At 41.0% G+C, this 16,343-nt stretch overlaps 1 protein-coding gene across 2 annotated transcripts; it reads left to right on the top strand.

The window, feature by feature from the left end:
- Window positions 1–1,644: 1,644 nt before the first annotated feature.
- osbp2a (oxysterol binding protein 2a) lies at window positions 1,645–14,673 on the top strand. 2 transcript variants are annotated; one of them, XM_050052767.1, is made up of 13 exons: window positions 1,645–1,837; window positions 5,572–5,822; window positions 5,945–6,113; window positions 6,501–6,621; window positions 7,919–7,985; window positions 8,082–8,219; window positions 8,305–8,550; window positions 8,690–8,810; window positions 8,899–9,002; window positions 9,247–9,342; window positions 10,185–10,369; window positions 10,488–10,708; window positions 12,232–14,673. In XM_050052767.1, exons 1-13 carry the CDS (start codon window positions 1,645–1,647, stop codon window positions 12,372–12,374), a joined length of 2,055 nt encoding a protein of 684 aa, XP_049908724.1. In that variant the 3' UTR covers window positions 12,375–14,673. The 2 variants fall into 2 exon arrangements, with proteins under 2 accessions (XP_049908724.1, XP_049908725.1); XM_050052768.1 differs by lacking the exon at window positions 1,645–1,837 and adding an exon at window positions 2,746–2,799.
- The last annotated feature ends 1,670 nt before the right edge of the window (window positions 14,674–16,343 follow it).

Genomic DNA, 16,343 nt, shown 5'->3' with positions numbered 1-16,343 from the left:
CATATGCTACAATCCTGTGATAAGGACGTCATCATGATCTCCCCTCTCTCACATCCACAGGCTTTATTATAACACGCAGTCAAAGTGCAGGCTCAGCCGCTTTATAGTCTCATATAATAATGTGATTGCTCTGTATCTAATTCCAGCCGCAATATTTAGCGCAGCGACCATGTTAACGACATAGATATTTTTTAAAACTATCTCGGAGCAAAGGGGGACACTGGCACTGGCATAGCATCACCAAACAGCTGCAAGCTAACAGTAGCGTTAGCGGAGGATACAGTGCGGTGCAGCTAACGTTAGCTTAACCGCACAGCTGTTGACAGGCGGCAACTCCACGCAAACTGCACCGACTCTCCGTCCATCCCGCTGGAGTAACGTTACCAGCCGAGAGGAGCAAATGAACGAGCTGGTGAGGTGTTTGCCCTCCCCGACTCTCCCGGGGCTTCACCTGCCGTGTCTGGACACCGGTACCTACAAAGGCTGGCTCTTTAAATGGACCAACTATCTGAAGGGTTACCAACGGCGGTGGTTCGTCCTCAGTAACGGCCTGCTGTCCTACTACAGGTAACGGTAACTAACGGTTACAGCGACCGTTGGTGCTCGACCTGGCACCTGTTTAAGCTAACATTTATGTCGTTAGCGTAAAAAGTTTATAATAATTACATGTGTAAGCCACACGTTAGCAGAGTTAATATGTTGATAAATTAATTTTAAAAAACGTCAAATAAAACTTTTTACGTTAACATTATCTTATCTGACCGAAGAGGGAGTGCCCTGAATGATGCCAGTATAGCTACAACAAAAATCACCTGAGTCATAGCATGAATTAAAAAGAAATCCAAGTCCATTTATGAGTTATGAATAATTAATATATTAATTGAAAAGCTAACCCAGGGTACATACGGTGTCCTTTTGTATTTCAACCCATTTAATGCGTTTGTAATAGATTATAGGTTAACTAAACCAGCAAACTAATGTTAGCTAGTTTAAGCTAATTGAATGCGTTGTAAGCTAAAATCAAACTAACGTTACAGTTATAATTGTGACATAAATAGCGTTATGACAATTATAAATACAGAAGGGAGATGTAGGAAGAGGTGGATAAAGCCCTTAAAATAGTCTTTTCGTTTCCTGTTACCTTGAATAATAGAGAATTAATCAGTAACATTATGTAGACATAAATAGGTTATGACATGACATGCTATTCTGAAAGAGATGTAAAGGTATCTCAAATAAAGGAGCCTAAAAAGGGTGCCTTATTTCTTTGCATACTATACATTTTGAATTTGGCATTTATTCCATGTACAAATTGTGCTCTAAAGATAAAATGGATATCCTCTCTATGTTTTGCATGATACATGTCATACACAAACCATTAGGGAATGATGAACTACCTTAATCATTGAGACTAAATAGGTCAAAGTGTTGAGCTATAGTACATACTGTCCAAAGCCTCCACAAAAATGTAGGCTGCACATTGTCCAAAGCATGACAATAAAAGGATTAATCATGTTTGACAGACTTATTGGGATGCTATTTCAGCAGTAAACTAATCTGAAGCCAGTCTAAAACATAGCTGCCCCCATCTTGTTCATCCTTACTCCAACTGTTTTGTCTGCTTCTCTCAGGACTCATGCAGAGATGGCGCACACCTGCCGGGGCACAATTCCCTTGGCAACAGCACACATTGAGGTGGGTGACACCTGCCACCTGGTGTTAACCAGCGGAGGCCGAAGCTACCACCTAAAGGCCACCTCGGAGGGAGAGTGCCAGCGGTGGGTCTCAGCCCTGCAGCAAGCTAAGGCCAATTCCTCTATGCTGATGCATCACTCAGGTAAGATGGACATTGTATATTCTGTATGAGTGTCTGTTGAAAATGTTGATGTAATTGTTAATTGGATTAAGCTCTACTAAGGTATGGTGATCAATCATGCAAATTACTGTCCTGGTTGAAAGAAATAATGTGACTTCTTAAAATGGGCAGCCCAGCAAACTAGCCTAGATTTGTTGTTCCTTTTAAGAAATGCCTTGCAGAATGCCCCAAATATTTAAAGGAGCTACATTCCTCACTTGACAAAGTCCAAGGTAGACAAACTAATTTTAGCTGTAACCTGAATGCAGGCCCCGCAGCCAAGAAGACCCACTTACCTAAATGCATATTTTATTTGCAGGCTTTAATGTTATGTAAACAACAAGCCACAAGAGGGCAATGCTGCACCATATGTTCCGATGGAGGATGGAGGCGTCAGCCAGGGCAAGTGTGTGATGTGTGTTAATGCAAATCTGCATTTAATCATGTCATTTTAAATCACTTATTCCGTACAATATTCCCTTTTTTACCACGGGCCACTATCACGTAGTGTAATTTGATGTGATATAATGTATTATAATATATCTTGAATGCTAAGAGTCTGGCAGACATTTTCTGCTTTGGCTGTCTAACCTTATTTGTTTCTTATGGACATTTAAAAACAAACAGGAGCAAAGATGCACAGTGGATTATTTCCCCGATCCGTCTTTCTCCCCCTCTCTTCCACATAAATGTGCCCAGACACATATGCAGCTACCACCTCCCTCCCACTCCGTCTCCGTTCTCCCTCCCTGTCTCCTTCAGTATGACGACAGTGAGAGCTGAATGAAATGACCTTCCTTTAGACTCCTCCTCCCGTTCTGGTAGCAGGAGGGGTAAAAAAAAAAGCGAGAGGATGTGAGGATTTTCATTGAAAATATTTTCCACCATACACTCAGTGGACAATAGGATGATAAGAGTGTTGCATTTGCAGTGAGTGTCACCTTGTAAGTAACCTTTTAATTATTTTACTAAGAGCAGAATAAGAATTAAGACAGAAGCTGTGTCCTTGCATGTATTTTACGTGTGTGTTTTTAATTGTTGAGTGTTTGTTCATGGAGTTCAGCAAGTTTGGCTGTATTGGTGCAAATGTCTGTGTAAATATGCCAGTTGGATTTCTTAGAGACCAGAATTTGCTTTAAAGTTTACAAAGGGCAGCATAATTCATAAGTCACTGCAGAACAACCGAACAATATGTAACAATCAGTCTCAGCCAGATTTGCCGTATTTTGGCTGATATAAGACCTGCTGCTAATACTGCTGCTAGAGGGATCGTGCTATAAGTGTGCCCTCTTATTAAGCATCCTTTACTGCTGAGTAAAAGGTTTGCACCTGCAAGATGCGAATCAATGCTCTCCGTTAGTCTGGCCACATTAGCATATGGAGAGGTGTTTATGCCGTAACTGCCATTGTGTAACAATGGACTTTGCCTTACTGGTGGTGCTTACAGCCAGAATACTAAGCAGGGTTTAAGGAGTTAAGCCCATTTAGATTATAATACACAGCCTTATTTTCTTTCTGAGGTTTCCCATGGTGTAGAGATTGTGTTATACAGTGCTGTTACTGTTTTGTCTAGATTGTTTTTAATTATTTACTTTCATCATAGATTTATAACCTGACTACAGCAGTTTATGTCAATATCCTGGTAATCTAATGTCTTATTTGTGAAGAAACATCTAATACTGTGACTGTCTACTGTACACAATTTTAAACAGAACAAGTTACATGTTTATATTCATGTGCAAGCACAGATACATGTATTTTGGTGTGTGAGATGTGATTACAGATTATTAGTGCATGAGCCTTTGGTCATGTGCTTACTGGCAACAATAGCAGGGCATATTAACTGGCTACATGTGGATTAGAACAGCAGTAATTAAGTGGATGTTGCAGGAGTTATCTGGCACCTGTCTTGTAATAGCTTTCACATAACCACTACCACTTTTAGACTACATGTAAATAAGTATGTTGTGATATAAAATTCAAACCTCTCTGACAACCACTAAGTCCAGGGTGAAAGTTTAACGTGTGTGAGGATGAATCCAAATAAGTGTTTACAAGGAGGAGAGCTTGTAACTGAGGTTGTGCTACAGCAGGCTTTCATCATAATACAGTCAGATTCTGATTGCTTCATCTATATTGCAGAAGCTAACAGTGCTTCCTCTGATTTTTAACTCTGATTCTCCCTTCCCACACTGTGTCCATATTGGTGCTCCCTCTATCACCTGTGGGTGTGTTTTCATGATTCAACGATGAGTCACCAATTTGTCTCAGAATCTCCAGTGTCCTGCGTGAAAAATAACCCATTAGTAGACAGAGCAGACCAGTAAGCCACTCTCTCCTTGATGCATGGTAATATTCCACGGATGCTTTTATGGTTGTAAGATCAAGTGCACTTCCACATAAATAGTAGCTGGATCAAATTCAGAATGTAATGTCTTAACATCTTGAGCACAAGAAGTCGTGAGATCCTTTTCTATCTACTGTATACGGGTCATGAAACCATAACAGAAGCCTAAAGGATTTTTTTTACCCTCTCATTTTTAATCTTCTCCTCCTGAGACTTTGTAATTCCAGTGTGCCCTGATTGTTTTGTATTACTTTTCCCCTTTGATAGAGTAGTAGTAGTTTGTCTGCCTTGCTTTGGTACTCACAGGCAAAGCAGACACTGGCCTAGATTCAGTCTGTGTGCACGGGAGTTTTCAGAGTGCACGCACAATCTGTTTCTTTTAGCAGAGAAGAAATGTTTTGACCTAGAAAAGTTCCATCACATATGATGGGGGCTGTCATTTGCATTTTATAGATAGATTATTTTTATTGAAATAAATGTCTAGAGTATGAAACCAGCATAATCTAAATTTGTACTTCAGACAGTCGAGGTTTATAGGTGTCTTGAAGCTTTTTAACAATGTCTTGGCACAATGTGCTCTATTTCTCGCTCCGACCCTCACACTCTTTCCATGTTCAGCATTACAAGTACTATTCAAAGCCTCAGGATTTATTCAAAAGTCCTGTCAAAATCCAAGGGCTGTGTCTTAAATTCCCCAAAAAATGTGTATAAATTATTGCACAAAACATTTACAGTTTCCATTTGATGAAATGCAGCCAAAAAATACAAAAAGTTTGAGGCTTTGAGGCTTGTTTTCTGAATTTTAAGCTAATAAACAGTCAGTATAAGAGGCTGTATGGTTTAAGTTGTTCAGGAATTTAAAGTCAGTGTCATTATTCTTGTGTTATGATGCCCAGTAATCAGTCCAGTCTCTCTGCTCTCCTTCTAAACTCCCTGAGACTGATGGCTCAGCTCATGCCAGCAAGGGGGTAGAGAGAGAGAAAGAGATGAGGAAAAGGCTAGTGCGTCATCCTTTTTCTCCCTTTTCTTCTAAAAATAGCCCAGCCTCCTGATTGCACAGGCCTACGTTTCCAGGGCAACAGTGTTCATTCACAGCTTTCTGATCTTGTAGAGGAAGGGGTGTGGGGGATCAGGGTGTGAAGTGTTATTATCTGCCTCCATCCGTTCCCCACAAACACTCTCAACTCTATTTAATCTAAATTTAGAGTATTAAAATAGCTTTTCCAAGGTCTGATGAGACATGCACTGTTTACTATAATTTCCCCACCATGATCACCCAGTTTTTCCAGACAGAATAACCTCAAATGACACCCATTATCTTTGGTAAATTATATCATTTGTGCACTGCCTTTTTTGTCTTTGTGTGAAGATGACTCAGGAGATGAAGGCCCTGTACCTCAGGACGACCGAGCCCTAACCCAAGGGGTGCTCAAGACTCTGGCCACCAAGCTAGACGACCTGAGCACCTGTAATGAGCTGATTGGAAAGCACGGCGCCGCCCTCCAGCGCTCCCTCAGCGAACTTGAGGAACTGCGTGGATCCGCTGACAGCACAGACAGAGTGAAAGCTGTTAATGAGCGAGCCACCCTCTTTCGCATCACCTCCAATGCTATGATCAATGTGAGTTCATTCGGTGCAAGCCTCAGCAAGTATGTAACTGGGAGACTTTCTCGTTTTAATGAGGGAATGCAGTTTGAGGGCTCTGCTTGCATCTTTTGATGTGTGTTGTGTTCACACCTCAGGCTTGTCGTGACTTCCTGGACGTAGCTGAATCTCACAGCCGGAGATGGCAAAAGACCCTGCAGCATGAGAGAGAACAGCGTCACCATCTGGAGGAGACCATTGAACAGTTAGCCAAACAGCACAACAGCTTAGAGAGAGCCTGGAGGGAGAATCCTACCTCATACACAGGTGAGGCACAATACTCTTAAGTGGGAAAAGAAAAGTACATGTTGTCTCTTAGACTAAAAATATGTCCCTCTTCTGGCCAATAGAAGTGATAGATTTCTGTCATAGAAATGTGGCTTAGTCAGTCTTATTAAATCTCACACCGACATTCCCTGTTTTTTATTTTTTATGGCAACACACAGCCACTTACAGATCTATAAAGAGGCCTGTTACTTCACTTGAAAACAATTAAGCAATGAAAATCAAGTTGAAACGAGAAAACGAAAGTTTTCTTAGCTATTGTGTATTATGGTAAGATGTAAAGCAGCACTACAATGTGTATATTTCTTATATATATAGATTGAAGAAACTCAAATAACTCATTGCCTTGTCCTGTGTTTGTTGCCGTAGGTGTGGAGCGGTCTCAGGAGGGGGACGCGAGTGATGAGAATGACGACGCAGAGTTCTTTGATGCCATGGAGGACTCCCCTGCATTCATAACTGTGACTGCTAGTGGCAACATACAGCACAAGTGAGACATCATCTCTGTACAGAGTTATCTCAGAGCTGTGTTCTCAATTTGCTACAAGTGCAGATACTTTGAACTGTATTTCAATCAGCAGAGACAGGTGAATGAAGTAAAGATAATTGTTTATTACAGATTACAGGTGTACAAATTGACAGATGATTTGTGATGATTAGGATTTGACAGAAAGACTTTGGCGCTTAGACTCTACAGGGAGATTTTGTAATCAAGGGGCGTCTACCCTGAGCAGCCGCAAGATAACCCCTCCATGGAGTTCAGACACTGGTGGTGGTGGCTGATGACTGCTGACACTGCTGAGGCGGATGAAATAATGAAATGATGAAGCTAATGAATTTGTGAAGAGTAGGCAGTGATGTGTCGCTGTGCTATTGGTTAAATGTGATACAATATCTATGTTTATGTGCACAAAATATTCCAAAAAAGACAACATTCCTGCTAAGCTGTTTACATGGCTAATGAAAATGAATATTTTCACTAATATTCCTCTTTTCATCTGTCCATACTCAGATTAAAGTGCACCACATATGTCCTTTATCATCTTAAAACATGGAAAGGTGAAACAGCTGGAGCCACTTCGACTATTTTGGTTCTTTAAAGCAAAACAGGACTTTTTTTAAAAGTCACTGGTGTAGACTTGTTCAGCCATGTGAACACAGCCTCCCTCTTTCATTCCTTCAACCGCCTTCTTAAAAAGGTCGGTGTTACAATGTTTGCGCACATCCAAAAACCTGTTGATATCCAAGTCTCTCATAATGTTTAAAAGTAGGTGTGTTTCTCCTTCCGACACAGAAATGTGGGCTTTTCTTTTGGGCATGCATCCCTACCCCAGCTTTGCAAACTGTTGGCATAACAACACACAGAGCTGACCATAAACAGGCAATAGGCCGTGCGTTGCAAACTGTACTAAAACCCCCACATATTTTGAATTTGCATTATACATTTCCAAAGAATGCCCCTAAAACCCAAATAATGCTCACATATCCCACATTCCTTAATCAGAAAATGCTATATATTGAAAAGACCTAAGTCGGAACATCCAAACAAAATACAGTGTTTACATGACCCTTATTAAATTCAGATCATTATCATATCCAAAATGATGTTGGAATATTACCGTGCGTGTAAACATAGCCAATGACAGCATAAATTATGAGTAAGCATATGTGCGAGGAGTGACTGGCAGATGGTATGAGAAATAAATGACAGGCCTAAGCATGCTCAAGTACAGTCTTCCTGACTGAACTAGCTAGAGCTTCACTTAAATGATGTTGCTTTCTCTCAGGCGCTCAGGGAGTAATCAGAGTATGATGAGTGGAGGAATGTCCAATGACTGGACTCACAATGAGAATGTAAGTCCCATACTAGCTCACTTATCTTACTATTTCTTGCTATACACATCCATATGCACTTACATTAAAATTACAAATGTCGCTTTTGTTTTTTAGGACACCTCAGGCACAAACCACATACAGCTACGAAGAACAAGACGCAGTCGTATTCCTGACAAACCAAACTACTCCCTCAACCTGTGGAGCATCATGAAGAACTGTATTGGCAAAGACCTGTCCAAGATACCCATGCCTGTAAATGAAAAGCATACAATGCGCACATTGGCTGTAATATAGTTTTTGAATTTCAGTGACCCTTTCTGTCTGCTTGTGATTGCAGGTAAACTTCAACGAGCCGTTGTCGATGCTGCAGCGTCTGACGGAGGATCTGGAGTACAGCGAGCTCCTGGACCGGGCAGCTCGCTGTGACTCCTCTCTGGAGCAGATGTGCCTGGTGGCTGCCTTTTCTGTCTCCTCCTACTCTACCACAGTTCATCGTACAGCCAAGCCCTTCAACCCTCTGCTGGGGGAGACTTACGAGCTGGACCGACTCGACGAGTATGGTTATCGCTCCATCTGTGAGCAGGTTAGACAAAGACAAGCAGACACATATGCTTAGCGGTATATTTTACACACACAGACACTTGCAGTTTCACTTGTACAAAAACATAAATACAGTATGTCATGTATTTTGCCTGACACCAGCTGATACCATTCACCCTCAGGTCAGTCATCACCCACCAGCTGCTGCCCACCATGTGGCATCACAACGAGGATGGACGCTTTGGCAGCATATCACTATTGATAGCAAGTTTCGTGGGAAATATATTTCCGTCATGCCATTAGGTAAGAAACAGGTTAATTGACTCTGTTCATGCTGACAGTTAGTCAATGGTATTTTGATGTTTGTGCATTTTCCTTCTCTTCACTGTAGGAAACATTCACCTGCAGTTCCACTCAAGCGGAAACCATTACGTGTGGAGCAAAGTGACGTCAACAGTGCATAACATTATTGTGGGGAAACTTTGGATTGATCAGGTGTGTCTCTCTACTTTAACTGTCAAAACCACAACCTGACTTTGACTTGTGAGGTTGTGCTTATTTTTAAACCAGTAAAAAGGCAAGTACTGTTCAGAAAGACAAAATTGACAGAAATTAAATTAAATGTGCTTTGAGTAGGTGTGTGTTTGTTTACGATACTGAGTGAAGTCATCTGGCTCATCATACCCTTAAAAGTCTCATCTGTTTTTCTTGCTGTTTTCCTGTCTGTTGCTGTTGGCAGTCTGGGGACATTGACATTGTAAACAACACTACCAAGGACACCTGCCGTCTCAAATTCTCCCCCTACAGCTATTTTTCCAGAGAAGTCCCTCGCAAAGTAAGTCTGTTGTGCTTTTCCATTCTGTGGTGAGTTGTTTCAGATGGGAAACAGACAGCAGCTAGCATCTTTATTGGTTGTCTCCCTTCACGTTTCATTGCATTTACACTGTTTCACACGACAGCTACACAAGCTTGTGTCAAGAAACACTGTTAGCATCGCTCTTGCCTAGCATTGGGTCTTAATATGTTTAACAAATCTTGTATCCTCCATGCTTAGTGCTTACCAGTGAGTAACTCTCAAGAGGTGTCTTGTTCCTGAAAAATATGTCGTATTATCAGAATTATTCCTTAAAACTTAAATCTTCTGTTTGAAAAGTCAAATATACAGAGTTGATTCAAACATACTCAAAATCTGAAGGTAAGTGAAGATATATTTTGCGAGATTTTCCTAAAAAACAGTCTATAAACTTACATACATACAAACTAGAAGTGTGTGGTGGTGTATTTTTCTACAGAGACTCTTTGCTCTGCCTGTATTTTCTTATTGTCCTCCTATGACTGTGTTTGAGATGCAGGTGAGGTTGGGACTCTATGAAAATGTAGTGACAAGACTGTAAGCTGCACACATCCAAGAGGAAGCTACAAAAATCAGGGACACAGTGACAAATAACTGCAAATATGGCGATCTGAAACACAAAGCAGACAAAGCTTGTTCCAAGACGAGATTGAATCTGGGGTTGGCTTTCAATTTCACTGGTGATAGTTTTTTCAAACAGTAACCAACAATGCCTGCATAGTATACTTTTAAGTAAAGTACAACACGGGTGTGAAAATGTCAGCACCGTGCAGTGTGCATGTAACTGATCTCTTCCTGTGTGTTATCTTCTCTGGTGTCTCTAGGTGACAGGAGTGGTGGAGGACAGAGAGGGCACAGCCCATTACATCCTCTCAGGAACCTGGGACGACAAGATGGAGAGTGCCAAAATAGTGGACAGCAGCCAAGGATGCGGAGGCTCTGAAGGCAAACAAAAGACCGTTTATCAGACTCTTCCGCCCAAACTCTTATGGAAAAAATATCCCCTCCCGTATGTTTGTCTTATCTAACACATTTCTGCCTTACCTTGAAGATTGAATGTGGCATTTCAGCTTACTCCCCTTTCTCATCTCTTTTCTCCTATTTCTCCTCTATGTTTCACTCTCCAGAGAAAATGCAGAGAACATGCACTATTTCTCCTCCTTGGCTCTGACTCTCAATGAGCCAGAGGACGGTATTGCGCCCACTGACAGTCGTCTGCGGCCAGACCAGCGGCTAATGGAGGCAGGTGTGTGGGATGAAGCAAACGTAGAGAAGCAGCGTCTGGAGGAGTGTCAGAGGCTGGAGAGGAAAAGGAGGGAGGCGCAAGCCAATCAGGCCCTGGAGGAAGGTGAGAATAAGGGTCTCTTCACTCAAAAATGCATTTTGCTTACTGTTACTACTTTCATATTTTAGCGTAACTGTGCAGAATGACGTATGTGCAGTTTAACACTAAAAGGCTGTTCTCTAATTCATCTGCTGAAGGGGGAAAGTCTGATTAAAACCTGTTTTATAGTTGTCAACAACAGCTGGGATAATCGCAGAGGAGTTTAATCTCAATAGATCTAAATAGTCACTCATATGACTCTTGGGGTACTTTTCATTATGCTAACATGTCTCCTCACTTTCCTCACTTGGGTCTCTTCCTCGTGGTTTAGGAAGGCTTAGGAAGAGAAGCCTAGGATACACTGAGAGTGCCCTTTAAGTGAAGTAGGAGACATCTTGTATCTAACAGTTTTTCATCCAGTGTATCCAGTATTTGCATTTTCATATATTCTGGATTTTTTAATAAGTGAGAAGGACTAGATGTGCTTCTTTTTTTAATCTATGAAATTGAACTTTTTTTATCCGACACAAATTTTTATTCAAAGTAAAGTAACAATTGTTTTAAAACACATCTGGGGAGGATTTTAAGACAGAGATTCTGCCTTTAAGCTGTAAACATGGCATTCACATTAGCTTCTACACAGATGATGGTGTAAAGGAGCTGTGCGCAACATTCAGAACATTCATAAAGCAGCAAAACAATGTTTGATATGTAAAGATACAGTGGAGTAATGGCATCCTAAGCAGACAGTGAAGCTACGCTGCTGTGTGTTGGAATTCAAGCTTCTCTGTGGGTTAACGTGGTAGCTGTGCTGTCAACGTGTTAGTGCATGTAAGTCGCTCTGAGTGTGTCCCACTGGCTAGCTAACTGCCACTGCTTTGCATTGTGCTCGTTATTACTGATATCGGTACACCGTAGTCGCATAAGTGTAGCGTCGCACCCTTCCATTTCCCCACAGGTAGCAATGTTAGCTCTATTGCTGTTGCCAGCGCTCTTTATTGAGTTAGTACCAGTAGCTGCTTGCTGTTAGCTCAGCCACCTCTATACAGAGAACCGTGTGCAGACTATCCCACCCCAGGCTGTGAATCATAGACATGCTCTGAGTGTTTCACATAGCTCCTTTAACCACTATAGGTACAGGATGTTGTGGTTGGTGTTGGAGTGCCTGTCTTTTGCCTTGGGCAACAGCAAAAACTAAATTTGTATCCAACAAGACTAGAGGTTCCTGACCTTCATCCTTTGTTCTTACTAGAGCCATGAACTGTTAACTTTTTTGTCTGTTTTTTAAAGTGGAACATACACAGTCAAAAGCTAAGTTGCACCTTAACGGCAGACCTGATTAATTGACAAGGAATTAACTGAAGAAGCCTTTCGGACAAAGCAAAGTTCAGTAATTTGGATTCAGCTTTCCTCTGACAGCTTTCAGATTTTTTAACAATGAAGAGTACAATAGCGAGAATGAATAAAGAAAGTAAGACATTTTGATATTCTAGAAACTAGTACACATTCGAACCACGATGAGTCTGAACATGATTCTGTGTCATTAGGGCAAGACGTTGAGGGCTACCAGCCACTGTGGTTTGAGAAGAGGACAAATGATACAACGGGGGAAAGCACCTACATCTACAGGGGCGGCTATTGGGAGGCCAAAGACAGACAGGACTGGAGCCAATGCCCTGAGATCTTCTAGGACAAAAGCACCCCTTACACCACGGCATCAGACAGGCTGAGTGGTTCCTCCTGATGTAAGGACACTCTGTGAGTTACAGACAGTTGTTTGTGTGTGGATGTGACTATGTGAGTGAGCAAACCAGCCGTTGAAAGAAGCCGACACTCCCAGAATTTCAAGCACAAAACAAGCTCCTGCTTCCACTTACTTCTCTTCTCTTCTGCTCTGTTATAACTTGTGTTTTCAGGATGCATGGCCTCAGTTTGTGTGTGTGTGTGTTGTGTGTACGCTTATTCAGCACCGTAGAGAACTGGTTTATGAGAGTACATAGAGTTCTTATGTGTGTCTATGTGTGTGTGTGGGGCTGAAAGATTCATATATGCTTTACACAGAAAGGATTTCTGTACCAAAACACATATGTTTCAGTGAGTGAGTGAGTAACCTGGGAGCAAAGGAGTGCCGCGGAAGTTTTGGTACAAGCACTGAATGTCTTGTTCTCCTCAAAGTTGGAACAACGTGTCCCTCATGCTGAGCTCTGACAGAGACCCCAGGCTTTTTAAAGGACCGTAGCAGGACTGCACATTCTTCTGCGCTTAAAGGATTTTTCACAGAAGACCTTCAGTTATTGAGCCCTCAGATTCGGGGGGATTTTTACTATTCTGGTTCTCAAAATTTCCCAAACTGTATCTTGAAGAATTCGCTGTTATTGTCCAGCCTGACCGGCCTCTAACAAGCACGTACTCGGCCATGAAAACCAAAGCAGATGTCATTCTCTTTGGATGGACGACTGACTGAATACACGTGCTGTTTTACAGACAACTGCTGCTTTCCACATGATTTTGAAATGATTTGTCTATTTGCATAAAAGGGGCACGCCACTTTTTACTAGCATGATGATTACTACACAGCCTGTAAAACCAGTGCATGTTTTCACAGGCTCTGGAGGAATTTGTCGAGTCAGAGAAAATTATTTAAGTGACCTCACTTGAGTGATATCAGCTTGAAGTTGTGTCAACTGGAGGCGTACAGTTTCAAAAGTTTACAAAGCTGCAGGTTTTAACTAAAGACACCATTTGAGTTGCATTATGAGAAATGTAGGATCCAGTATTTTTGGAGCTTTACCCATCCTAAGGACTGAAAATCAGAATATCTCGACCTCTCCTGCATCTATTTTTGACCATCTATTAAATTATTCTCTTACAACTTGCCAAACTTATGGAAATTATAGTTGCTGGAGTGCCACTTCAGATATCGCAAAACTGAAGTCCCACTGAAGTATAAATCTGCTTGGCCTGTGTGATTTTCTTCAGCAAGGAATTATATTGGTGCTCAATGGTAATTTTAGCCTTAACTATGTAATGAAGTAGTAAGTCCCCACTGGATTCAGAGATTCTGTACATATTATAAACATCCGGTACACTAATTTTACATGTATCCTTCAGGGTGAATTGTAATATCAGGGTTTATCATCTTGGTAAGTAGCAACAAACTTGTCTCCCCAAGTACAAACAGTAGAAATGGCTAGCACTATGAGTGGTTTTTATCTTAAAACTGCTTTATTTGGATATGGCAGCAATAACACAACAGCACAGTCGCCTGAGAAGAAAGCATTCCCAGGGCAGGGAGCTTCATGCAGCACAAAAAGTATGTTTTGGTAACAGTAGTCCATTAGCTGAATGATAGTTATGTAAAGAAATCAGATTTATACACATCAGTCAAGGACCAGAAAACTATTAAAAAAGGCTTGGCAGTGTGTATGGTAAGGATGTACATTAGTAGTAAATATACATTCTATAACCAATAATATTTATTTATAGTTTTCAGTTTACTGTGAATTATAATAGGGCATGATGCACACGTAGGATTGCCTGATTGCTTTCTGCCTGTACATAGCAAGAATATACTAGAAATAGAATTGCCTCATGTATAATCACTGTAAGAAAATATTGTTTCACATTACTTGAACGTTCACATTTTGGGCACTACTTAAACTTCATCTGTGTATACTTAATCTTAAATGGAGTCAAGATTGTATACCAGTTAATTAGATGTTGGGGAGATTAAATTATGACTACATGTTTATAAGATCTATATAATACTGACGATGCAAATAAGGTGTTGTTCAAATAAAGCACAATGTTATGTTTTCCTGCAGGTATTGATACATGCTACATAATCTCAAAGGTTTTCATGGCAACATATAGCTATGCATGGTTTAAATTGTCCGTGGACTCTTACTGAAACATGATGTGAACTCACCTTTTGTGCCCAATGACCTCAAAAATGTTACATTTTTGAGCTCCAATAAAAACATAAAGCTGTCATCGCGCTGTTGTTTACTGTCAAACCGATGTTGTTCAAATCCTTCAACTCACAAGGGGCAGATGATGCGTCCAGAGAAACAGTGTCTGACATGATGCCTCGAGGTCAACAATAAATGTATCCTGGGACAGTGTTGCTGATCTGGGCTGAGGTCGAATGTCAGCTGCTGTCATCAATGCAAAATAACAAACCCAGACACCAGAAGTGTCTCATCGGACAAACAATTAAAGGTGTGTCAACTCAGTTTGAAGATTCGCAAAAGGAAATATGGATTTCTAGACATGCCATAAACTTTTACTTGTGATTGTACTCTGATATGTCACCAGAACTATATAATAAATACATAATATTATATTTGTGGTACTTTTAAAAACTTCACAAACAATAATAAACAGAATACAGGTGAAAAAGATTAAACAAAGCATGACATTGATTTGGTTCATCTGAACTTTGTTTTTATTGTGTGATTAGCTATTTTCCTCTGATGAATTTAAGGAAAGAAAAAGTAAACCCTCTGCATTTCCATGTGGTATATGTGATGATTTATACTTTCACTTTCACCTGAACACATTAACCACATCACAACATTAACTGTGAATATTTCAATAAAGTTTATACCCTGAAAGAGTATGATTAACAACTCCATCACCTCATTTAGAAAAAACAGGATGTCATAAAAATATGAACACTGTGTAAAGCCGGTGCAAAGAAGGAACACTGAGTTGTATGGGATGGAGACATTGCACTGATAGGCTTGGTTTACATCACCTTATTGCAGAGGTGTGGACTCAAGTCACATGACTTGGACGGGAGTCATACCCAGGTCAGAAATTCGATGACTTTAGAATCGACTAAACAAAATCAAAAAAGACTTACTTCACTTTACTTGAATGCCAGTGACTTCTGACTTCACTTGGACTTGAGCCTTTTGACTTGAAAACACTTGTTACTTTCCCTCAAGCCCAAAGATTAACCAACATCAACTTCAATCCATCCATCTATTTTCATCCACTTTATCCGGGGCCGGGTCATGGAGGTAACAGGCCAAGCACCCCAGATGTTCCTCTCCCCAGCAACACTATCCGGCTCCTCCTGGGGGACCCCAAGGTGTTCCAAAGCCAGATGAGATATGTAGTCCCTCCAGCGTATTCTGGGGTCTCCTACCAGTGGGGCGTACCCGAAACACCTATGACAGGAGGTGCTTAGGAGGCATCCTGATGAGATGCCCGAACCACCTCAACTGACCCCTTTTGACGCGAAGGTACAGCGGCTTTACTCCGAGCTCCCTCTGGATGTCCGAGTTCCTTACCCTATCTCCAAGGCTGAGCCCAGATTTCAGTCTTTTGGACGCTACCCAGAGCTTATGACTATAGGTGAGGGTTGGGATGTAGATGGACCAGTAAATAAACTCTATTCATTCCCAGCAAGTCAACACTTAATTCCCCAGATCCTTGTTTGAATGAATCAGACAGCATCCAATCAAGTTACAGGAGAGAACAATGAAGAACTAATGTTACCTTACATTGGAAAAATAAATACCAAAGATAAATTTGTTTGCATACAAAAAATATGTGGTGACCAACAAATAAAAACAAAAATGCAGAATGCAAAACATGCAGGTTGAAAATAACACATGGAGAGGCAGCAACTTCCTACTTTGTTTAGCAT

Source organism: Epinephelus moara, chromosome 9 (genome assembly GCF_006386435.1).
Source record: "Epinephelus moara isolate mb chromosome 9, YSFRI_EMoa_1.0, whole genome shotgun sequence".
NCBI classification, from domain to species: domain Eukaryota; kingdom Metazoa; phylum Chordata; class Actinopteri; order Perciformes; family Serranidae; genus Epinephelus; species Epinephelus moara.
This window is presented reverse-complemented; position numbering and strand designations above follow the sequence as displayed.